We start from the raw sequence: 26,820 nt of genomic DNA, 5'->3' as shown, positions 1-26,820 counted from the left end.
GATTACGAAAGTGCATAATCTAAATGTCACAGGCAGCGTAAGCTCTGTCCACAAGAAAATTATTGAAAAACGAAGGTTATATAAGTAACATAGTTTAAAAGATTGACTTTATTGACAGTAGAAACTTATTTTAGAGAGACTATTATTACAGATATGCACAGAATATCACATGAAAAATGGACAAATACTATATTTCACTTTCACAACTTTCAAGCAATCCCACACAAACACTTAGATACGGTATTCAGTCGTGTACATGATGTCCCGTTGCATAATGATGTCAGTGTATGACATTAGTGGAACAGAACTTTGTGAGTCTGCAGAATACTGCGTTGTACTATCTGTAACAGAAAATACAATTATTCCATCAACTTAGGACTAAAAGCATTCAAACCAATAATATGGGAGACATTTTGAGATGAATGTTCTATAAATATTTCACATATTAAAAGTACTGCACATATTTTAAGAACTAACACAAGTGTCAAACAATTGGCAGCTGCTGCAAAATGGTGGGTTGGAAGAGTTCCCGAGTCACACACCTCTAGCGCTGGTACCAATACTTGAGTATCATCCTTTTTTGTGAATCCTGTCTCCTCTGCAGAAAGTGTGCGAGAATCTCATTACTCATCCACTTGACTGAGTGGCGCTTCATAGGTAGATGTAAGTGTCCTATACAGGGTGAATGGGTACAAGGGAGACTTCAGGATATTATACTGATCCACCTAAACAAGAAGTTCAAGGTGGTGTCTTTCACTGAAACTGAGCCAGTGGAATTTACTTAACCTGTTTTGTCCAGTGTCAAGGGGAGGGAAACACAAGAACGTAGGCATCTATTAATCATTGGCAATTGACACGTATGGCGAATGGTGCTATGCTTTAGGAAAATGGCAGTAAAGGATGGGAAAGGCCACCATGTGCAGTCAGTGTGTATGCCTGGGTGCTATTCTGACAGCTATTGAGGGAAAAGGGTGGAACCAACTGCAGATGGTGGCATACGTTGGAATAAACTGCGGCTGTCATGTGGGGTCCGGTCATACTTTTATCAGTCGATGGACTGGCACAGAAGGTTGAAAAGACCAGCCTTGCGCACGGAGTTTCAACAAAGCTCACAATTTGCAGCAATGTCCCCACAACTAATCATGGTGCCCTTGGTACTGAGTCGAGTGGAAGGATTGAACCAGACACATTGAAGGTTCTGTAACAAGCTAGGCTGCAACTTCCTGGACTTGTGTTATATGTTTGAGAACTAAATGGGTCACATATCCGAGGCTGCTACAAAGTAGCCGACTGTGGAGCACACACAAGGATTTTTTTGAGTGGGTGACTCTCCATTGAATCCAGATGATAGCCGCAGGAAACCAAGAAGTAGCAGTGTAAGACTGAAAGAAATGCCTCCCACAGGTGAGAGTATTAATATCCTTGGTTAACTACCGAAGCATTCACAACACTGTGCCACAGTTCGAAGAGCTCCAAAAGCAATGAAGTTCACATAATATTGGAATTGATAGCAGTGGGACTTTTGGGGGAAATTTTAAGTGTATATCAAAAGGATAGGCTATTGGGAAATGAGGGTGGTGTATTTTGTTGCAATAGACAAGAAACTCAAATCCAAGATAGAAACTGAAGCTGCATGTGAAATTGTTTGGGCAAGACCCATAAGGAGAGATCCCAGCAGTGGAACTGACTTTTTTAAACCCTCTATAAGTGATGTAGGATAAGGTCACCAGTATTATACCCTACAGCCATTCACCTTTGTGGGCCCCCAATTGCAAGTAACTATTTATTTATTTGGAATTTTGTGAGATGCCCAATATCATTAAAAAATAGTTGGGGGTTCAAATCTTGTCAGGCACTTTAAAGCTTTTAAACTTTTAAAATTTTTATTGAAATGAGTTTGATGATTGTTTTTATCAATAAACTGGTTTAAATGTAATTTTTTTATTTCTATTCCTTTGCCCGCATCATTTAAATCATCATAACTTCTTCATTTGCTTTGTTTTTTCTTCCCAGCACTATTTCCCCACTTGAAATCTTTCTTAATAAATCTCAATTTTATATATTAATTTCAATTTAATTTCTTTCATTTTTTTAATCATATTTTTCCATCCATGTTATTACATTCATTATTCTATTCGTTTTATTGCTTGAATTTCATTTCAAATATATTCCCTTCATCTGCTCGAATCTTCATCTGCATTATTTTGTCAATAGTGCAGTAGGAATTTTGATTACATTTTAATGTTTCTGTGACGATTACCACAACAAATGCACGTCTTGTAATGAAAAATATATTTTGTGTTTGTTTTTTAACCGCTAGATCGGCATTTTGAAATATTTAAATATTGTGATAGATAAATATAACTACAATCACATTCATAAAAATTCCAAGTAGGATAAGAATGGTATAAATGAAAAATTAGAACAAATAAAAAAAAATCATATGATGATTAAAACGATATGATAAAGAAATAGAAATAAAAAGTCACATTTAAACCAATTAACTGAATAAAAGTAGAAATAAAGTAATTTCAATAAACATTTAAAAATTAAAAAAGACTTGAAGAACCCAATTTTGTGCTTCAAACCCATAATGTTTAGGATGTGAAAGCCTTACCTTCTATCCATTACACCACACAACCAATCTATACTACCTTGAATTCCAAATTTTTATTTTCTTTGATTACTCACAAACAAGGGCTTACCACGGTGAACAGTTGCAGGGTGTGATAACTGGGATATTAACCTACACTACTGCATAGATGGTTTCAACAAGTTGATCCCACCACTGTGGATTTCTCATTGTTTTGGGGGTGGGCACAAAATGATAATTGGATAATCCTATAACCCAGCAGACCCCTCTCTCAATATAACCAAAAACTTTTATAGAAAACCTCACTTTTCTTCAGTGTTAAGTTCCCCAATCATATTGTAATCATCGAACGAGACTTTAATCATCCAACAATCAATTGCTGAAGTAACAGTTTTGTTGGTGGTGGTCTTGATAAGATACCCTGTGAAACATTACTAAACACCTTCTCTGAAAACTTTCTGGAACAGATAGTTCAGAGCCCCCAATCAAGATGGAATTATATTGGATCAAATGGTAACAAACAGACGCAAGCCCTTTGCAGATGTCCACTTTGCAACTGGTATCGGTAAAAATGACGTGGTTGTGGCAACAATAATTGTCGAAGTACAAAAGACAACCACAGATAGCAGAAAACCGTGGGTTGCGAAAGCTTCAATTTTGTGTGTGTACAAAAGACAACCACAGAGAGCAGAAAACCGTGGGTTGCAAAAGCTTGAATTTTTGTGTGTGTGTGTGTGTGTGTGTGTCTATCAACATACCAACACATTCATTTGGTAAGTCACATCATCTTTGTGTGTGTATATATATATATATATATATATAAAAATAGAGGGAAACATTCCACGTAGGAAAAATATATCTAAAAACAAAGATGATGTGACTTACCAAATGAAAGTGCTGGCAGGTCGACAGACACACAAACATACACACAGAATTCAAGCTTTCGCAACAAACTGTTGCCTCATCAGGAAAGAGGGAAGGAGAGGGAAAGACGAAAGGATGTGGGTTTTAAGGGAGAGGGTAAGGAGTCATTCCAATCCCGGGAGCGGAAAGACTTACCTTAGGGGGAAAAAAGGATGGGTATACACTCGCACACACACACATATCCATCCACACATATACAGACACAAGCAGACATATTTAAAGACAAAGAGTTTGGGCAGAGATGTCAGTCGAGGCAGAAGTGCAGAGGCAAAGATGTTGAATGACAGGCGAGGTATGAGTGGCGGCAACTTGAAATTAGCGGAGATTGAGGCCTGGTGGATAACGGGAAGAGAGGATATATTGAAGAGCAAGTTCCCATCTCCGGAGTTTGGATAGGTTGGTGTTAGTGGGAAGTATCCAGATAACCCGGACGGTGTAACACTGTGCCAAGATGTGCTGGCCGTGCACCAAGGCATGTTTAGCCACAGGGTGATCCTCATTACCAACAAACACTGTCTGCCTGTGTCCATTCATGCGACTGGACAGTTTGTTGCTGGTCATTCCCACATAGAATGCGTCACAGTGTAGGCAGGTCAGTTGGTAGATCACGTGGGTGCTTTCACACGTGGCTCTGCCTTTGATCGTGTACACCTTCCGCGTTACAGGACTGGAGTAGGTGGTGGTGGGAGGGTGCATGGGACAGGTTTTACACCAGGGGCGGTTACAAGGGTAGGAGCCAGAGGGTAGGGAAGGTGGTTTGGGGATTTCATAGGGATGAACTAAGAGGTTACGAAGGTTAGGTGGACGGCGGAAAGACACTCTTGGTGGAGTGGGGAGGATTTCATGAAGGATGGATCTCATTTCAGGGCAGGATTTGAGGAAGTCTTATCCCTGCTGGAGAGCCACATTCAGAATCTGATCCAGTCCCGGAAAGTATCCTGTCACAAGTGGGGCACTTTTGTGGTTCTTCTGTGGGAGGTTCTGGGTTTGAGAGGATGAGGAAGTGGCTCTGGTTATTTGCTTCTGTACCAGGTCGGGAGGGTAGTTGCGGGATGCGAAAGCTGTTGTCAGGTTATTGGTGTAATGCTTCAGGGGTTCCGGACTGAAGCAAATTCGTTTGCCACGAAGACCTAGGCTGTAGGGAAGGGACCGTTTGATGTGGAATGAGTGGCAGCTGTCGTAATGGAGGTACTGTTGCTTGTTGGTGGGTTTGATGTGGACGGACGTGTGAAGCTGGCCATTGGACAGGTGGAGGTCAACATCAAGGAAAGTGGCATGGGATTTGGAGTAGGACCAGGTGAATCTGATGGAACCAAAGGAGTTGAGGTTGGAGAGGAAATTCTGGAGTTCTTCTTCACTGTGAGTCCAGATCATGAAGATGTCATCAATAAATCTGTACCAAACTTTGGGTTGGCAGGCCTGGGTAACCAAGAAGGCTTCCTCTAAGCGACCCATGAATAGGTTGGTGTACGAAGGGGCCATCCTGGTACCCATGGCTGTTCCCTTTAATTGTTGGTATGTCTGGTCTTCAAAAGTGAAGAAGTTGTGGGTCAGGATGAAGCTGGCTAAGGTAATGAGGAAAGAGGTTTTAGGTAGGGTGGCAGGTGATCGGCGTGAAAGGAAGTGCTCCATTGCAGAATCTGTGTTTATATATATATATATATATATATATATATATATATATATATATATATATATAAAACAAGGATGATGTAACTTACCAAACGAAAGCATTGGTAGGTCGATAGACACACAAACAAACACGAACACACACACAAAATTCAAGCTTTCGCAACCAACGGTTGCTTCATCAGGAAAGAGGGAAAGACGAAAGGATGTGGGTTTTAAGGGAGAGGGTAAGGAGTCATTGCAATCCCGGGAGCGGAAAGACTTACCTTAGTGTGAAAAAAGGACAGGTATACACTCGCGCGCGCGCGCGCACACACACACATATCCATCTGTGTATGTGCGTATGGACAGATAAGAGAGGAACTGAAAGTGAAGGTAGCAAAGTCAAAGAAAACTCCCATTTTCAAATGTTCCTTTATAAAGGAAAACCCAGGAGAACATGAGCAACATTAGTATTTGTGTCATTTGTGTTGAGAAATAGCTGAAATTATTAAAACTGAATAAAACTACAGAGCCCAAACAATTCCCTACCAAATTCTATACTGAATTTGTGGCTAAGTTAGCCCTTCTTCAACTCATAATCCATTGTAAATCCCTCAAACAAAAAACCACGTAAATGTAATGAGGTATCTTGAACAAAATGACCTCCTCAATGCCAACTAGCATGGATTTTGAAACCCTTCATCATGTGCAACCCAACACGATATACTGAAGGCTTTGAATCAATGTAGTCAGGTAAAAGTGGGTGACTCAGTACCACACCTACACTTACTGTCAAAAGTTAGATTGTATGGGGTATCATGTGATATCTGTGACAGACGGTTTCGGTAGGGAAGATGCAGCGTGTTATATTGGTTGGAGAGTCAAGACAGCAGTAAGTTCGGGTGTGCCGATTGGTCTACAAAGGAAACTACTTACAAACCACTCCCGCGACACATTCTAGAATAATGCTTAAGTGTTTGGGACCCATACCAAATTGGATTAACAGGGGATATTTAACATATACAAAGAAGGACAGTACGAATTTTCACAGGTTTGTTTGACCTGCAGGAGACAGTTACTAAGATGTTGAAGAAACTGAATTGGCAGACTTGAAAATGTAAACTATCCCAAGCAAGTCTACCAACCAGGTTTCAAGTACCAGCTTTAAATGAATGACTCTAGAAGTATACTACAACCCTCTACGTATCACTCACACAGGGATTGTGGGACCAAGATTAGAATAATTACAGCATGCACAGAGGCATTCAAATAATTATTCTTCCTGCACTCCACACATGAATGGAACAGGAAGATGTTCAAATGTGTGTGAAATCTTATGGGACTTAACTGCTAAGGTCATCAGTCCCTAAGCTCACACACTACTTAACCTAAATTATCCTAAGGACAAACACACACACACACACACACACACACACACACACACACACACCTATGCCCGAGGAAGGACTTTAAACTCCGCCGGGACCAGCTGCACAGTCCATGACTGCAGCGCCTTAGACTGCTCGGCTAATCCCACGCAGCGGAACAGGAAGAAACCCTAATAACTGGTACAATAGGATGCGCCCTCTGCCATGCACTTCACAGTGGTTTGCGGTGTACAGATGTAGATGTCCCCAAATTTCAACGACAAAGTTTTCTGCACTTTGGCAACAGCTGACTACTATGCAACATCATTAACACAGTACAAAAATACATCTGGATGCACGAGTGTAAAGTCACAAGGAGAGTAAAATACTAAAAAAAAAATCATACAGGACACAAATTGTTGAAATTATCTTTCAAACAGTGGAAATCCAGATAGGAATATCAACAATTTAGGAAAAGACAGCTTGCTACTCACCATAAAGAAGACACATCAAGTGCAGACTGCACAGTCAAACGACACTTGTTATGTTATAAAACATTATTAGTGTCTTCGGATTGTGTTTGTATGCAACTTAATGTGTGTTCTTTACAGTAAGTAGCAATCTGTCTTTTCCTACACTGTTGAAATATATCTCTAGTGTTCATGAAATTCATCAGTTCAAATATATGTAATATACAAAACAATGTCAAATAGAAAAGTTAACAAAATTTTCATCAGAGCAGGTTTAGGGGTGTGACATGAATGGAAATCAGATATTGTGACAACCCTTGTCTGCCATCATCTTTTTTCTCACTTCAGTGTTAATTACTGGCATGTACTGAAATGTTACCTACACTACAACCTTATTATTTTTGGCTTTTTACGTTACAGCTGATGCACGAACACAAAAAGAGTACTCACCGTAAGAATTTGCCAGGTATAAAAAACCATGCTTTCATCGACCTTCAACTGCAATAAAAAAAATAATGTTAGTCAAATTCTTCCTTTTTCTAGTAAAACTCTTAGACTAACTGCAAATACTAACATAAGAACGGACAAACACACTTTTAAAAAATTATTTTTGTAGAAGTTAGAGGAATGACACACATCAAATTATATTTTAGAATAAATGTCAATCTTGTCAACAAACAGGACTATAATGTAATGAGGTACATACTGTATGATGAAAGGTCAATTTCATCAGGTAATTCTGTAATGTTCACATCAAAACGATCTTGAACATCATTTAGTATCTTGGCATCAGATTCATCACTTACAAATGTAATTGCCAAACCCTGAAAAATAAGAATTAAATTTATATGTTGATACTAACAATTACACAAGATAAATTTTGAAGTACAGAAAGAAGATACGCACTTTGGTACCAAATCGTCCAGCACGAGCAACTCTGTGCAAGTAAGTGTCCGAATTCTCTGGCATGTCATAATTGAAAACAATGTTCACTCTTTCAATATCCATACCCCGACCAAAAAGGTTTGTTGCCACCAAAATTCTCTGGAGAAGAAAAACAGGAGCATTGTACAATCAAGCACATTATTAATAAACAAAGCAAAAATTCAAAATTTATTTTTAAAACATCGTTTACTACATCTGTGCTGATAGCTAGCATTTAGAAATGTCATTTAATAAATATTGAGTGGAATTTAAGATGAGTAAAAATAATCAATGTTTGCACCAACACATACTACTGGACATCATCTTCCCTCTAAAAGCGGAAGTCTCTTGTCATCAAATTAAACTGTAGCTTTTTTTTCATTTTCTTTTTGGAAAGAAAATGTAAATGAACCTTTAAACTATTTAGTAAATCTTACATAAAGTTTTCAATTTTATTGAATATTTATGATAAATCACACTGGTTTTGTATTTCGAAGTGCCTAACATAGAACATACCTTTTGAAAATCCTTGAACTGCTGATACCTCGAGAGTCGCTCTTCCTGCAGCATTCCTCTATGAATGGCTATGGCTGGAAAATTCTGCTCTATCAACAGTTGTGCAAGGGCCATACATCGCTGTACTGATTTCACAAATATCACAACCTGAACACAAATTCTTTTCACATTAACACAACAAATCAGGAAGCACAATTTTATGGCCAACTTAAAATTAAAAAGAACAATGCAAAACAACTACATTGTACATTACCTGATTAAATTCTAATATGTCAAGCAGTTCAAAGAGCTTCTTATTTTTTTCATTTTCTTTGAGCTTCACATAATGCTGTTGCAAACCATGTAGGGTTAACTTGGCTTCATCATCCACGTATACCTCCATCGGCTGAGGATTGAAAGAGTAGTACACACATTAAGATAATGTCCCCTCCCCCCAATACTTTCACTTGGATAGATGAATATTCTGAAAGGCTCGCACCCACTATCAGCAGACATTAAATGCCTTTTATTGCCCCAATTGGTGATTTTCCCAATAAATTAATATTTGTAAGTCTGCTTGTTATAGACTTCTACATTTTTATTTTATTGACCAATGGATTCTTAAACATTAACTCTATTAATAATGACCAAGGTGGAAGACTGTTAAAATAACTGACAATCAGTTACTAATTTATACTTATATTCTTGTATACCTTTACGTGACACGAGACCTAAAATTCACGAAGCATGTTCTTTTTTTCTCAAATGTAGTAATTATGTTATTTCCTTGCACAAAATCATTTGCTTCAAAATGTGTTGTTGCAGAAATATAAGACCCACAGCTGCAGTAAGAGTTGATTCATACAGCTCATCTCAAATATTAAATATTGCGTTGCACTGGAATTGTTTTCCAGAAGATTGGTGGTATTTGGCAAGAATCTTATATGCGCAGACAGACATACACTAGAAAATATATCACACAGAATATTAAACTTACAATCTGATATGTCTACAACAGAAGACCAGTAAGCTAATGTAACTTACATTATTCCATCAGCACATATTATCAAAAATATGCTTAACATCTCAAATATTCTGGATATGTACCACTTGTGGCAATATGTGACATGGTCAAAGCAATAGTCACTCAGCAACCAGTTTCATCAGACATCTGAATGCAAAGAAACTTTTCTTTCAGTAATATTAATCCATCCAAGTAACTGCACAAGAGATGAAAATATATTGTTCAGTATACAATTTTTTCATGGCATTACCAGTCATGAGCTGCAAATAAATAAAAAATAAGAACATTTATATGTGGTAGCACTCAAATACATACTAAACAAAAATGGACTCAGCAAAATCTACCTGTGATTAGAGAAAGATTCTCCCACCTCTGCAATGAATCAGATTTTTACAAAGCACTATTTTATGGGAATTTTAATGAATAATTATTAGATGCAAACCACACCTCGACTAAAAGAGCATATGTCTTCTTCATTAATGTGAAAACTTAATCACTCAATTCATTTCACAACCACCTCTACCAAATTAGAACTAAAAGATAGTGACTAAAATGATGTCAAGTAATATATACATACTGAATCACAGCTATTACTGACTCAAAATTTCAATAAAACAAATAACTGTCATTTTAAATAAATCGACAGAGCCCCCCCTCCAACTATTTCTGCAATCACCATCATTACAAGCGTACTGAATATACTTACAAGCAAATAAAGCTCTCCAGTTCCCAAATCTTAAAATTTTTGTTGATTCGAAACAAATACATATAAACAATAATTGTCCAGCTGTGCCTCACCTCTTGAATAACTGATATGACACGAAAAACCCACAGTTCTGAGGGATCTTACAGAAACCAAGAGTTCCAAGAGGCAGAGGTAAATAGATGTAGACTATAACCACTACCACTTTAGTATTTGATCATTTTAGACACATATACACCACCCATGATTTGGGTAATTGAATATCTGCATTTTCTGCAAGTATATTTATGAGAAAATTTTCTGCAAAATTAAAATTTAAATAGATTCAAGAAGAAACCACATTTACCTGTTGGCTAGAAAAAAAGACAGACCGACAAGACTTAACAATTGAGTCTCAATTTGTCTTTTAATGGCTCTATCGAAAAAATGTCAGTACTGTATACGATTCATTTTTAACATAATATTATATGTCCTTTTTGATACAAAATTTGACGCTCTGATCTTACCTAGAACAATTTTGGTGGCACTCAAACCTTCTGGCACCACAAAGTGTCACCCCCTTAAAATCCATCTGGAAAACATTCCCTATTAACTGTGAAACTAGAGCATCTTTGTTCCCCTACCACCTTGTACTTTATCAATGAAAATACACAAAATTAAGTATACACCAAAACACTCCACATTTATTACACCTGCGATCGCCCCCCCCCCTCCTGCAAAAAATGAATTGGGTAATGACCATTCCATGTACCTAACCAACGTTATCACATAACTATTTATTGTTTCAAAACACCAATTGAACAAGTGTGTGGTTAGCACACAAAAAATTTTTGTGCATGAATGACACTAGTAATTTTCTGGACGACCTAAAATATATATGCATTGCATTATCTCCTCACATATTGGTAAGCACAATTTTCAATGTAAAAGAATTTTGCCAAAGTCAGTACTTCTATGAAAATTCACCTCACGTTACTAAACATTTATTTAATCAACCCTTGTGAAAGAAGTATTTAATAAGTAACAAAGGAATTATTCTGTCTTTTGAGACTGAATAACGTTTTACATGGACTGTGTGTTTCGCTCTTTCCTTATTTCCACATGTTATTCAATCCACAGAAACGCATCCAATTCTAACACACCGCAATGTACCAGCCTCAATATTTACTTTTAAATTTAAATTTATCCATGTTATATGGATGTTGTTTGAGGTCTGCGACCGTATTATAAGATTATGTGGAATAATTTTATACTGCTGCAGTCACTTTTTACTATTATTTTATTAGCACAATGCATTTCGGCAGCATGCTGCCATCATCAGATGCATTATACAGTTACATATACATCAGCTGATAGGTTATGTACATTAGCTGTGTGTGCCAGTGGGGTTAAGAATCGAAAAATAAACGTGTGTGAAAGGATAAATCTGTTACAGTGTGTGAATTATGTGAATAGCATGATTAGGTAATATATAGTAATAAATTTACTTACATTTTTGTTGGCGATTTCTGTGTGCCAGAAAATTAAATCCCAAACAAAAATGTAAGTAAACGTATTAATATATGTATTACCTTATCATGCTACTCACATAATGCACACACAGTAACAGATTTATCCTTATACACAAGGTTTATATTTCGATTCTTAACCCCACTGGCACACACAGCTAATGTACATAACCTATCAGCTAATGTATAAAAAAAACTGTATAATGTACCTGGTGATGGCAGCATGCTGCCGAAATGCATTGTGCTAATAAAATATTAGCAAAAACTGACTGCAGCAGTATAAAATTATTCCTCATAATCCCAATATTTACATTTTTAGAAATCCATACTCATCTTTTAGATACTCATACTCTTCTTCAATCGCATGGAATGTGACTTACTTTTAAATTATTTGCATTCTGTGCTATGAAAACAAAAGTACATATACAAGGTGAACACTAATAACATACAAATGAGAGAATACTGTGGATTGTGCAGAAATTTAAGGATATCACTGATTATGACAAATTCAAATATTGATGTTAAAAAAGAAAAAATACCACACTATATGAGACACTTCTGGATGAAGGTCAAGGACAAAATAAAGGAGGGCTATATTTGAGATGGGCCATGAACAGTGGGACACAGCTGTAATTAATAACTAGGCCAAAAATCCTCGTGTAACCTAACCGCTCTATGTTACCGAGTGAACTAAAATTAAGCTGACGCCATTCCGAGTGCTGCAATGCAGGCTCTACACACACACACACACACACACACACACACACACACACACACAGAGCCCTGAAACATCTTAAGTATGTTCATTAAGCACTTCTCTCACAGGGTATGCTGGAAAAAAAGAAGAAATAAAAATAATGTGAGATGTTTCCTATTTTGATGTCAGTATGCTGTTTGTCAGTTGGTTACGTGTTGATCTGTTTTGCAGATTGAGTGTTGGTGTAAAAGTTTAAGAAGTTTTCTATATGAAACATAATGCTTATTGACAATAAACTCAATGCATTGCTGGTAAAGCTGCTGCATCAGACTGAAGTAAGAAGAGAGCGGTGGGCCACTCAAATGACAGTTGTTGAAGTTGCTGTAACTTAAGAGCGACCGTGCAGCACATGCCTCATTCTGCACCTAGTGCTTGACCCGTGTCATCAGAATTCTTTCTCCCCTCATTAAGAGTTCAAAAAATTTTGCAACACATTTTACACTGGTACCCCTACAAGATTCAGGATGCGCGTCAGACAAAGCCCCAAGATAGTGACTTGGCCTTTGTGTTTTGGCCAGAAATTGATGATATGCAGTTGGAGAATATTCTTTGGGCGAACAATTAACTTTTTACTCTGCATAGTGCCATGAACACACAGAACTGTCATATATGGGATTCTATTCCACCATATGTTGTGCAGGAGGATCCACACACACTGCTTACATAATCTGTGACGTGGTTTCAAAAGCTACTTCCACCTCGCAGTGGTATTAGGTGTACAGTGACATCTGCACATTATATGAACCACCTTCTGCAACAAACAATTCTAGCTTTGCAAGAACACGTTTCCACAACACTACCTTTGGTAACAACTGTATATATCTAGCCAATTTCAAGATGTGTGGCCCTATGGATCCCCCAACCTAAATCCATGTGACAGTTTGTGGTGATATGTGAAAGACCACACCTATCAGAGATGAATTCGGGCTCTTCCTGATCTGAACAGTAGCATATGACAACTTATCGATCATTACACCAGGTATTCTGCAAGCAACTGTCAACCACGCCGTGTTATGAAAGCAGCACATTGCTGAGGTGGGAGACCATACAGAACACCTGTTGCAACTCATGGCCATACCCTAATAACCCCGTAACAACCAGAGTTATCATGGGTTTGATCTTTCCCCTGTATTCCTGCATACACACCACACACTGACTGCTTACAGTGTCATACTTCCACTGGCAGCAGAAAGTGAAACTATTATTTTTTCAGCAAACACACCAATTACTGAACATATCTATGATGTTTCAGTGTCATCTGTTGCCCACAACCTGTGCTGCAGCTGTTGGAAAACTTTCAATTTAATTATAACCACCAGTACCTTTATTTTTTCTTTTATAACTAGATTGTTGCACAAGATGGTTTAATGCATCTAATTATACAACCCTCTCAACTAACACTAAAGAATTATTAGAGTGAAGCAAAACATTTAAGACAGCTACCACAGTCTTACCTATTGGACAGGTGGGAGTAAAACCAAAGAGTAAGTACAACTAAGAGAGAAGTATACACATTTGAAAGCACCATAGACACGACACACACATTTCATTTTGCTTTTACATTTCGAACTCCAAAATGTATCATAAATCAGCAAAGGACAGCTTGATGTAAATAATGAAGATGTTAAGATCAAATTCAACAAAACTTCAACCATTATTATCCCAATTAATAAACGTTATGCTGACTCATTGTGAATTTGTAAGAAACCACTGACAGAAATGAACATGTCTATCAATACAAAACATGACAAAAAAAATCATTGTATTTTGTATGATTACTGTCTTCAAGCAGAGGTGACTTATCCTCAAATTTCTCCCACCAGGAGATAATTTTCTTCTTTAATTTGCATACATTAATTTAATACAACAAGTGCTGAAATCTGTAATACCAAATTAGGTTTGCAGTGAACACAATGATTTTGCTGAGCCCAAAGCAAGGTATCTTAAAAGAACTATCACAAAACCTGAATTCAGATGTTTTCAGAGCAATCAATCAGGAAATTTTACATACGGTTAGATGAACAAGTGGCAGGTGGACAACAGGTCCTCTCGTGCCGAAGAAATGTTGCCACATGTGGGCTCCACAGTATTGGATGTACATCATCTTCCCACTGATGTCATTACATCTTCTGTAATGTGACAGCCCAACCCCGTATCATGCTGTAGTAGCCCAAAAAAGAGAGCAGCATTACCAATAATAATAAAAATTTCCCCCACTCTTCCCTTAAACCCAAGATCTTCTTTTCTTGAAACTTCTTTCTTGCAATCTTCTTTCTTCTCAACTTGGTCTCTTCTTTTCTTGAGGCCTACACCCCCAATATGAATCAGCTGCCCATAACTAAAATAAGTGATAACACCGAAGAATTTATCGTTGATGTGCTAATTATTTGAACTTTCGAATCACAACCCCTACTGCTGTCATAAACAGTGGGTATACATAGGATGAGGCAACCACGGAAGAACTGGAGCACTCCTGAGAGTGAGAGCACCTACTAGACTTAACTGTGTTCCCTAAACAAGTAAACACCTCTTGTATCTAAGTGCCACCCGTGATATAAGAATTCTATTCCTAAGTTATAAATTGATTGTAAATTACATCTTGCATAAATTTCTTGCACACTGGCCGTATCTCCTTGCTTAACGTTGCGCTGAACATCATAACTTGTTTCCCATGAGGAGTGTTGCGAAAGATCTCTTGGACATCTCTCCTCATATCTGAAAATAAATAAATAAATAAATAAAAATATGGTAATAAACAGAATTAATGATATTCAATTTAAAAGGATCCAATAATAACTTCATACCAAGTAATTCAAGCATTTTATCACATTCATCAAGAATGAAGTGCTTCAGATGTTTCAAGTTTAGCTTCTTTGAACGAACTAATGCCAAAATACGTCCAGGAGTTCCTACAACTATGTGTGGAACATTGTTCTTCAATTCTGCCTCATCCTTTTGAATAGGAAGGCCACCGAAAAACACACCAACCTGAAATGAGAACATAGATTAGCTTGATTTATCATACACAAGCACTGCTACAAGAATCTGATGGGCACGAACAGCTATGAAACAGGTATTTCAATAATAATTTTCATAGTAACAAACTAATTATGTTGATTTTAAAAGTGGCAGTAAAAGTACACAAACTGAATATGTTGAAAGAAACCATATACATTTTTTTTTGCGGAGGACTAAAGTACATTAAGCATTTGGGCACTGTCAAAGCAACTCTAGGATTCACCTCAACAAGACGGACAGGGAGGTTGATGGAGTTGATTAGTGGAAGAACAGCAGGTGGGTGTGGGGCCATACATGGTCAAACACCTATTGTCATGGGTAGGAAAACTAGGTCATTTTAGGATAAACTGTGACAAAATAGGCTCCCCTAGCTTAAAAGTATCTCAAGTAGCTCAGCGATTTCTTCGCCGAGTATGCAGAAAATAGAATGTTCCACACTGAGGTGAACGAACAGCACAGTAATTTGCTCTGAACTGTATATTGCTTGTCAAAACGTCCAGTCCGTTAAAAACAAAGTACACAAACTTAACAATGGTTTACAGAACACTATAATACTGTGTGTTACTGAGCACTTTCATAGAGACGACAAAATACTGTCTTGATGGAATATGTCAGTTTACGAGCCTAATTCTCATCATTTGCGGGAGGTGTTACTGTTTTGTTTCAATATGAAGAAAACTGCAGCTGAGTCTCATTGAATGCTCTCAAGTACGCATGGTAACGACACTATTAGTGAAAGAACGTCTCCTGAGTGGTTTCAACACTTCAAGAAAGGTGATTTTAACGTCATAGACTGACATAGTGGTGGACGAGAGAATGTTTTCGAAGATGCAGAATTGGAGACATTGCTGAGTGAAGACTTGCGTCAAACTCAAGTAGAATTCGCACGATTAGTGGGAGTGACACAGCAAGCCATTTCAAGCATTTCAAAACATCTCAAGGCTATGGGCATGATTCAGAAAGAAGGAACTTGGATCCCGTATGAGCTGAAACCAAGAGACGTTGAACGGCGTTTGTGTGTTTGTGAACAGTTCCTTCAGAGGCAAAAACAGAAGCGATTTCTGCATCACATTGTGACTGGGGACAAAAAAATGGGTTCATTACAATAACCCTAAATGCAAAAAATCATGGGAATATCACAGCTCCAAGATCATGCTCTGCATTGGGTGAGACCAGGTCGGTGTCATGTACTATGAGCTGTTAAAACCATGTGAAACAATCACAGGTGCTTGTTATCGAACGCAATTAATGTGTTTGAACAGAGCATTAAACGACCAACGACCGCAATACAGCGAGAGGCACGATAAAGTGATTTTGCAGCATGACAATCTCAACCCCATGTTGCAAAAGAGGTAAAAACGTACTTGGAAACATTAAAATGGGAAGTGCTACACCGCCCTCCATATTCTCCATACATTGCTCCCTCTATCACCTGTTTAGATCAATGGTGCATGGCATGGCTGACAAACACCTCAGATCTCGTGAACAAGTCACAAATTGGATTGATTCATCGATCACTTCAAAAGATGAACAATTTTTTCGACACAGGATTCATACACTGCCCGAAAGATGGGAGAAAGTAGTGGCTAGTGATGGAAAATACTTTGAATTATACATGTGTAACCAATATGTTTCATTAAAGCCTCAAATGTTGGGGAAAAAATTGCGGAAGCTAAGTTGTACACCTTGTATTATGTGAAAAAATAACACACCTTATGGTATGGTATGTTATGTTCACTCGAAGAACTGATTTTTCTGTTCACTATCCATCATATTTCCAGCACTGCATCAAACTATTAAAACATTGTACTAAATTTTAAAGCGTTCACAGCAGCAAAAACGCATCACGTAAGGTTGATTTTAGCTCACACACTGCAATGAATGAAATGTAGATATTATATCAGAAATTTCATTTAAAATTGAGGGCAGAACAATAACTTATTTCATTGCCAGGTGGAGGTTCAGGCACCTAATTGAAAAGGTCTATCCTACTCTACACACACACACACACACACACACACACACACACACACACAATTACCATTCCTTCATGAAGCATGAGATTTGTGACGGAAGTGTATGTGACAGGTGTAGATGATTACAATGAGAAGTGCAGTGCAGTGCAGTGTAGTGTAGTGTAGTGTAGTGTGTGGTGTATCACGTTTGCACTGATTGTTGATGAGTGAAGAGAGAGGGCAAAACCCGGTGCTGTAATGTTGTCCACTCCTCTTCTACCACTCCTTCCATTCACAAGAAAGACAAAGCAAAAATTGCCAGCAGTGCATGACACACTTGGGCACTTACCCACCCAAAAACCAGCCATGCCCAGTGTTACCCAACTTCATTGATCTCACAGAAACCAGTGTGCTCAACTAGGTAAGGCCATTGGCACATACATGACCTGTGTCAGATTGGAAGAATAGCCATTAGCAAATTTTAACAAATTTCTTTCAAACCGATGATTCCTGATGAGAAATTATCACAGTTTGTTCATCTGCAGACAATGACAGCAGCGAATTTTGATTATATAGTGATGTTAACAATTACTAGATGATATGACTCTTACAGAGGCAATAACAGTTACACAAAACAATGGCTCATTTGGAACACCAGGAGGACAGAACTTCAGCCAAATTAATGCTCGTGAAACCCTTGTGCGATTGTGTTGTACATAAATAAAATACGGATCTGGCTAAAAAGCAATTTACTTTCTAGTTCAGTGCATAAAGTTCAGTAGGTTTCTCCAATATCTTCTCAATAGTTATGTGAAAATACTCCATATTTGGTGTATACACATGAAAATATATTTGACTGTGTGTGTGTGTGATTTAACAGACACATTCTAATTTTTCTTCTGAATTGTAACATTGTCCAGATTTTCAATAATCTGAGTGACCTTTAAGTCTCATTTGGTCCAAATTAATGAGGATTCACTGAACTCAAGTTACGCATAGTGAGGTAATTTGGAAACAGTAGAGCTACATATTATGGGAGCAAATATCAATCCTACATGAGACTACATTCAGCTGAAAAACATTACTAAATGACACAGTGTATACTGTTTATTTCATCTGTGTTGGATTGCCATTTAAAAGCTGCAAGTATTTACGACATAAAAGACAAACTGAAACAATTATTTTTGTCAGTCACTATTTGCTTCCCCTCAAGCGGGAGACACTACACAAGGAATCTGCCATCCTTTCCATGCACCATTTGCAAGCTGAACAGGAAAGAGTGAAACAATAATGGTGCCCCATGTACAATCCACCACACACCGCAAGGTGGATCACAGAGTATAGACATATATGTGGACAAGGAGCATCTTTTATAGCTTTTGCATCATCATAAATAACTTCCTAGACAAAAAACGCATAAATACACATGAAATAGTTGACTATTAATTTATGGCATGTAGTGTAAGAAACACATTACTAACCTTTGTTTGCGGCATGTACTTTGAAAAGCGTTCATACTCTTTGCTGATCTGGAAGGCCAGTTCTCGAGTGTGACACATGACCAAAACATACACTTGATTTTCTGTTGGTTCCAGTTGCTGCAAAGTTGCCAAGACAAATACAGCGGTTTTCCCCATTCCAGATTTTGCTTGGCATAAAATATCCATCCCAAGTACAGCCTGTGGAATGCACTCATGCTGCACTGAAATCAAACAACATATTCATCAGTATTTTTCATGGGTAATTACACAATTCTTGAAAGTAAATATAGGCATCAGTGAGAGAGTTCAAAATCATGAAATCAATGGATATAATTGTCATCATAGGTGTTCAAAGAATGAATGTGACATTAGTATAAATTTACCCTCTGATGGATGTTCAAAACCACAATCTACAATTGCTCTCAAAATCTCTGGTTTCAGCAGGAAATCTCTGAATCCAGAACTGTGAATTGACACATATGTTCCCTTCACTTCCTTCTTGGATGGCTGAGTATCTCCTGATCCTTCCACAATAGTCTGTTCAGGCTGCTCCTCATCTTCATAGTCCAAAAGGTCATCATTATCAGCCATGTTAAAATGCTGAAATTTTTAAAATGTTAAGGTTCAGTAATGCAAGATCAAACAGAAATTGAAGGTTTCTTTATATATTCTTCTAGCTGTAAACAAAGAGCTATAACGAGGAGGAAGAAGAAGGTACTGCCCTTAGGTGGTAGATACCTAAAAAAATTCTAATTTCATAACAAACATACAACTTGTGCTTCTATTTAGAAAGTTAGGACACAAACGAGAGAGAGAGAGAGAGAGAGAGAGAGAGAGAGAGAGAGAGAGAGAGTTGGGGGGAGGATGAATTTATGCATCCGCACTGATAATAGTGTATTGTGCTGACAGTCTGTCTAAAATTAGCAGCCCTGTTGTTTCTAGAAGTTTACAATGAAACAATGAGCAGCCTCCCTTTTCCATGTCTTGGCCTACAGTTCAAACAAGTGATCATATGAAATTCTTGGTGCTTCTCAGTGTCAAGGTTTCTGATCATTCAACTCACAATACCACAGTGCAGCCCACCACTTTCCAATGGGGATGGACATCAGCTGCTCAGAGTGTGCAGACACATGTAGTACATAGGTTACCTGCTGGGCAGTGCACATTGTTCAAACGTCATTCTACTGCATGTGCAAATCCTTCACCCATCCTTGTCTGCAATCACTTGGCTCAAGAAAACTAACATAAAGGAGCACAGGCTGGTTGCCTGACTGCATGCACATAAGCTGTTTCCACACCTCTGCCTGCGAGTGCCTGGCTTTTCGCATGCAGATATTTAAGCTGGAACCGCCTGTTTAAGTGGGACACAAGTGTTTTTTCCTTGCTCAGAAGTAAAATTGTTTCAAAGAGTACCTGCACAAAATAGGAAAATCTGAAAAATCTGAAAACTTACTACTGTGTTGCAGTAGCAATAACTGATATCACCAAATGAGAATTCAAGGTTATGAACAAGCAAAGAAACGGCAATGCAAAAAACGGCTTCTGATACGTTTTCACGCGATATTCTTCCATTGTAATATTATCATCATCATATTTAATCTCACCCCACTGGTAAAGTAGGAAGTCAGAATAGACAGGACTCATCAAAAATAATCAGATGTCCCTATCTATAATTTCATCATTCTTCCTTCAGCTAATTATATGATTTGTTGGAGGTTAAGGGGCTAAACACTGAGGCCATCAGTTCTCCAGTCAAATAATAATCCATCTGGAGTTAGTGTTAACAGCCATAAATACAACGAAATAATGAAACCAAGAGCACACAAGCTGTCTCCCAAGGGTCGTATGTAGCAGGAATCCTCAGCTGCATTACTGCCGCCCCCTCTCCCCTTTCCTAAATCTGAAAGAGCGGATAAATAGTTACAGAGGAAAAAATCCCTTGTATTCAAGAGATTCGTAACAGCTGAAGTTACAAAACTAAATACACAATGGTAATCATTGGACAGACAATAATAAAACAAAGTGGGAGAATAAATAACCCATTCTGTAGGTGGCTGGGGCCAAATGAGTCTCCACAAGGCTCTGCATGCAACGATGCCCATCCCTCCCACATCCTCCCAGCCCTGACTTATTACAAAGTTTTTAAATAGATGGGAGCAGCACCCACTCAGCCCCAGGAGACACCACGAAAGGAGTTTGAAACAATATATATGAGGATAAAAGCCATATTCTCAGAGAAAACAAAGACGAGTTCAACTGTTCATGAGTCAGCCACCAACACTGGAGACAAAGCATCCAGAAGACCATGCTTAACACTGAGAGCCAAGAAGGAGAGAACATTCCACCAGGCTTTGCAACCAATGTGGGAGTGGCTCGTAATGATGAAAAAAAACTATAAGTTAATCTGGCAAGGATGATGTGGAAATTACATAGGATGGTGTACTGGATTCCTTCTAGAAGGAACAGAATGAGGAGCACCATTCTAGTTAGAAGGTCTCAGTCCACACTCACTCTACTCATCAAAGCTGCCTTCTACCAACAATGGATGTCTGAAGTATATATGTACCAGTCAATACTTTTAGTATGAGCTCATAATTTATACACGCACCGTACTTCATAACAGACTGCTATTAATGTAAATTGAAGGGTAGGGACTTCGGGATCAGTGGCATTTGCCAGACCAGGACTCGAACGCAGGATCTCCAACTTGCTGGCTCCCCAGTTGACTCATTCCCAACCAGCACTACCTATCCACAGTCCCCGGCCATGTCCTCCATACTCTCATGCTCACATTCCCACCTACCACCACCTATCAGCACCCAAAATCATATCCTCCAAGCTCTCATGCCAAGATAATCCAATTTTTTGCAATAAATGCAGTGTCTGGTCGGTCCTGTGGTTAATGCAACTGCCTAGTATGCATGAAATCCCAGATTAGAGTCCTAGTCAGGCACACATTTTCACTTGTTGCTGCTGATACAGCATAAAGTACCAATGCAGCTGATATCGTCACTTCCTTCCCTTTCTCCCACAACCCCCTTCAACTTAAATCATATGCAACACAGCTGCGGAACCCATGTGGTGTCTTTATCTTTCGGACATACACGCTAACATCAATCATAAGATTTTTCCCTGGCCCATCCTTATCACCAGACTGGTACAACAGCTGAATGATACATATAGGCTGTAAATTGGCACTTCTAGCAATGTGGTGATGGCAGTAACACAAGCTTTGCACTGTGAGTACTCTGGGAAGAGGAGCATGTGCATGTGAACAGAAGAAGCCATACCACTACTCATACAGCATGTAACAAACATGCACGTGTCTCTTTAGCTGTTAAGAAAACTGGTGAACCAGAGGAAAGCTTTTCTGTAATAAAACTGAAATCTTATTGCAATAAATTTCCATTAACAAAACCAGGATTCCTTCATTTTTCATTTGCACCCTGAAACTTCACCAGTGTATAATGCATGCAGTTTACAATTAAGTTCATTCAGTTTTCTTCGGGCAAATTTCAGATATTTATTCGAAAGTAACTATTTGTCCACCTTTAATCTGATTTGGGAAATTGGAGGGGGGGGGGGATGCAGCTGAGGATACCCACTATATGCGAGCCTTCGGAGAGAGCTTGTGTGCTGTTGGTTTGCATTAAGAAATTTATCCCACTGGGAGACGAGATTATAAATTCCTGTTCGTAAAACATTGTCGGCCACTGATGGATCCACAACTGCACCCATTCTTGCACTTCCTAGTTTGTCTGAAACCAAGGTCTTTCTACATATCTTTGACTGTGACTATGGTACATCATGGTTTTTGTGATGAGTCTTCCAAGTGTCCCACACTCTAGGAACTCTATGAGCAGTCGAACTTGCACGATAATATCCAGCCCAACACTGCCAATCAGACAAAGGCTATGCTGCAGTGATTTGGTTGGGAAACACTGCCACATCTTCCATACAGCCCATATATTTCACCGTCTGATTTTCACATCATTGGCGACCTGAAGAACGAAACAGACATCGGGTTTCAGTTGGACGAGGAGATGCAAGAGAGGGTGAACAGTGGATTCATCAGTGGTTGACTGCATGCTACGAAACAAGAATTGATTGACTCGTCCTCTGGTAGATACATGTCTTAACATGTGTGGTGATTACTTTTGAATGAAACTATTCTGTGATCCTGTTGTGGTGGGTGCTCTATTTTCATTTGACTGCCCCTAATGTATTTATTTCGAACCTGCAGAGCTTAAGTGTCCACTATCTTCTTTAGCACAAAGAATTCAATAGTACTTTGGATCATTCACTCAATTTATGTACAACAAACTTAAATCAAAGTAAAGTAGTAGAGATATACATTTCTTAGAAAACTGGCTGCATTCAACACTGAATCCCACATAAAAAAATGTAAAATTAAAAAATTAAAAAAGTAAGAGAAAGTTAATCAAATCTAAGCCTCCAACTACTTTTCGTATGTCAAAGAAGAATCTCGACACTGGCAGCACTGTGGCTACATTCCTAGTGCTAAGCTCAGAAGGCTGCTGTAGTTCAATACACAAACGATTACAATTTGCACATGTCAAGGCACAGACGCGGATAGCATTGTTGACGATTACAAGTGACAGTTGCGGTGTGCGCATGCGTGTGTTTCATGCTTGAAGAAAGTGTATATCCTGCAAATTATGTCTCTCACTTGCTTATGCAGAATTTATCACCATGATCATGTTTAATGATCGCATTAGCTATGGCATATGCAGCAGAGCACTCAGACCATGCTGAAAGCTCATTGGCTGTCAGAGAATGCATGACATAGGTCTGCAGAACAAGCCTAAATTCAATTGCCATCGTTCATCACGCCAACTATAGCTGTACCAATGTTTTGTTACTGAAAACAAGTATATGGAGTTGCAAGAACACTAAGGTGTGTTATGTCATTGATTGGGGTAAGTGCATGAAGCAGCTCTTCTGACTGAAGGAAGTCAGTATAGATAGGTTTCATCACAATAGATCAGATGTCCCTATCTATAGTTTCATCATTCTTCCTTCACTTAAAACAGCAAATTTATTAATTTTTATGGTTCATAATGGATAACTGTCACAAGTCACTGTACATTAAATTCAGTACACATACACATAGCACACAAATAAAATCTATCCAAGTGTTCACTTACAAAAGCTATTTTTGTTTATCTACTTTCAGTAATCAGTAATAATGCACCAGGATGAGAACAACATGAATGATAGATAGGTGCTTGCGTGAAATTCCATAGCAACAACCAACCAGAGAACATGCTTGGTACAGCTTTCTGTTTGCTGTTGTATAGCTTCATGCATAAAAAATTTACAGCCACTAAAATAACTTTCTAATTCATTTTATTTCATAGGCTACTTTGTGCTTTTTTAAAAATACACAATGGAATGCCTGCAGCTGATAGGTAAAGTGAGTTAAGAAAGTGTTAACTCGTGTTACAATTATTTCAAGGTTGGAAAACAAACTCTGTACAGCAGGTTAACAGTAGATGGACAAAGGAATTGATACTGGACTTATTAGTTGCTGTTGCCATGACCATACTGAGTGTGCTGGTAACAGCAAACCAACATTGTTTTCCGCGTAACAGTCAATAACTTTTGTTATTCCGTTTTGGGTATATATGCCATATTTCAGGTGTCTATAGTTACTTACGGAGTTGTATAAGCCAAGGGAAATCATTCAACCCTAATCTCCACACTACACTACTGCTTGACAACAATAAATTGGCCCTTCGTGCATTAGCTGTCGGGAACGACAGGAGGCGTGCTCTGACCCAGCATTAGGGCTTCTGTGCGGACAGGAGCAGTGAACGGGAGGCAGGTCAGACTCCTTACCCCTATTTTGTGCTTATGTTAAAACCAAGAGGTTACCGGCACGGAAACACTAGCAATGGTCTGTGATTATCTTCCAACTATTGCTGATTTTCGCCAGTGCTGGCAGCACAATCAACAAGCTAAACTTATAATGGACAAACTGCAGGCACTTTGTTACAAGCATGTTTCTATCCTGTGTCAGTAAACATAATCTATTGGTAAAAATTTAACTTCCAGTAGTTTAAAAACTGAACGAATATGACACAGTTTGGGTAGACTGTACAGTTAGGTAAGACCATGTTAACTACTAGCATGATAAAACTAAACAAATTACACACTGTGTACACTAACCTACCAAGATTGTCAGCTGAAATAATCCCACTTCCATCCTCTTTAACTACAAACAAATTATGAGAAAGGCTCAGAGGTAACTACCCCACCTCACCCACTGCTGGCATCTTATATAAATAGACAAAATCTATACTTGTACTTATGACAACACAGTGTGGAATACTGTAATAGTTAACAGTTTCCAAATTATACTACTTCCAGTCATAAATATAAAAGACTAACTGGACACTGCATTTGCAATAACTACTACAATGTTCAACATACAGTAATGTTTACTTGTTAGGATACAACTGGAAACAAGTCAATACTACTGCTACTAAAAGTCACCGAACCAGCATCAATAGCAGCACTCGAACTCTTAAAAAAATAAAATTAACAAGAACGTCTGGTTATGTACTGCTACTGGAACAACCATATTTTCCATTTCAATGCAACAGAACATTGGAAGTATCACATAGGTTTTCAGCATAACTTTATAAAGGTATTTCCTACTAATCTGAAGTAAGCTGTCATCCAGAGTAAAATTAATGCACCTAATCCACACGCTTAATATTTCCACAATACTAATAGTGCACAGGTAAAAGAAAATTTTGCAAAAGTTATAATTTTTCCATGCCATAACATTGTTAAAAGTGGTAAACCCATAATCCATTAGACACCAAACATTAACTTACGCGTGGACTAAGATAAGATTTATTTTTTACATAATACCGCAAGACACCAGACTAAGATCTCTTCACTTTTTTATCATTTCACTAAAGGCATACGGATAGCCCACGCTGTACATAACGAGAAGGAAGTCAGTATAGATGGAATCATCACAAATGATCAGATGTCCCTATCTATAATTTCATCATTCTTCCTCTGTTTATTTACACAGTAGACAATAATGCAAATAGCCAGTCCTCAGTTTCACACAAGTTTTTAAATTGCACGAAGCATTTCATTTACTAACTACAGACTAAGGTCACTTTCAGAAAATCTACACTTAGCAAATGGGACCACTAATTACAAGGCAGAACACAACTTGAAAACTGATCCTTCCGAAACAAATACAATATGGCGTAATTTATTGATTTAGTCATTACAATTCATTTACAATATAGGAGATAATCGAAATCAATGCCACATTTACTGAGCAATGTTTTGAGCTGTAATTTCGCACTTAGTAGAATCTACCCCACATATCGTACAATATTATACACGCAACAAAAACGAACACGAGTTCCCCATTAACTCGTGGCTTTTTCAGATAATGAAACCATAAACATCATACAAAGTAAATATAATACTTTCACCCAACTATAAACAATTACGTTTTACTTACTGTTTCAAAACTCAAAAGCACTACACACAGAAATACCAATACTAACTTTTACACGCTACTTCTTCAACCCGTGTACCACTTCACCTACAGCCAAAATGGAAGGTAACGCCAGGAAATCAGTCACACAATCAAATTTGGTTATGAACGTGGATATGGAAGGCATTGCTGGAGACAAATATACACGAGTAAAAACCCCCAATATTTTTTAAAAATCAATAATAAATATCTGACAGAAATTCTTCCAAACTGGAGATTATTCTGAATTACAGTTTATAAATTGACCGGAAGTACTTTGTAATTAGACCAGTGATATCGCTGAAGACTCAACAATTTTTTCGACCAAGGAAGGTCAAATTTTTTGTCAGCCCAGTGGACATGACTTTCATTCACAAAAATATATCAAAATATTGACGTAGAATTGTAGTTGTATCTACCGTAATGTTCTCGTATTACTCAACAGTAGGGTCTATT

The 26,820-nt window shown here is 38.1% G+C and overlaps 1 protein-coding gene across 2 annotated transcripts; it reads right to left on the bottom strand.

Annotated features, from left to right (window-relative positions):
- Positions 1 to 90: 90 nt before the first annotated feature.
- Positions 91 to 26,492, bottom strand: LOC126260872 (ATP-dependent RNA helicase WM6). 2 transcript variants are annotated; one of them, XM_049958307.1, is made up of 11 exons: positions 26,396 to 26,492; positions 19,214 to 19,430; positions 18,831 to 19,051; positions 15,181 to 15,364; positions 14,973 to 15,091; positions 8,659 to 8,790; positions 8,406 to 8,552; positions 7,872 to 8,009; positions 7,672 to 7,789; positions 7,416 to 7,463; positions 91 to 341 (listed from the first exon to the last, which is right to left on the bottom strand). In XM_049958307.1, exons 2-10 carry the CDS (start codon positions 19,419 to 19,421, stop codon positions 7,450 to 7,452), a joined length of 1,281 nt encoding a protein of 426 aa, XP_049814264.1. In that variant the 5' UTR covers positions 19,422 to 19,430; positions 26,396 to 26,492; the 3' UTR covers positions 91 to 341; positions 7,416 to 7,449. The 2 variants fall into 2 exon arrangements, with proteins under 2 accessions (XP_049814264.1, XP_049814263.1); XM_049958306.1 differs by having other exon boundaries at positions 26,350 to 26,451.
- Positions 26,493 to 26,820: the final 328 nt, after the last annotated feature.

Source organism: Schistocerca nitens, chromosome 5 (genome assembly GCF_023898315.1).
Source record: "Schistocerca nitens isolate TAMUIC-IGC-003100 chromosome 5, iqSchNite1.1, whole genome shotgun sequence".
NCBI classification, from domain to species: domain Eukaryota; kingdom Metazoa; phylum Arthropoda; class Insecta; order Orthoptera; family Acrididae; genus Schistocerca; species Schistocerca nitens.
Note: the sequence above shows the minus strand (reverse complement) of the source record. Positions and strands in the feature narration are given on the sequence as shown.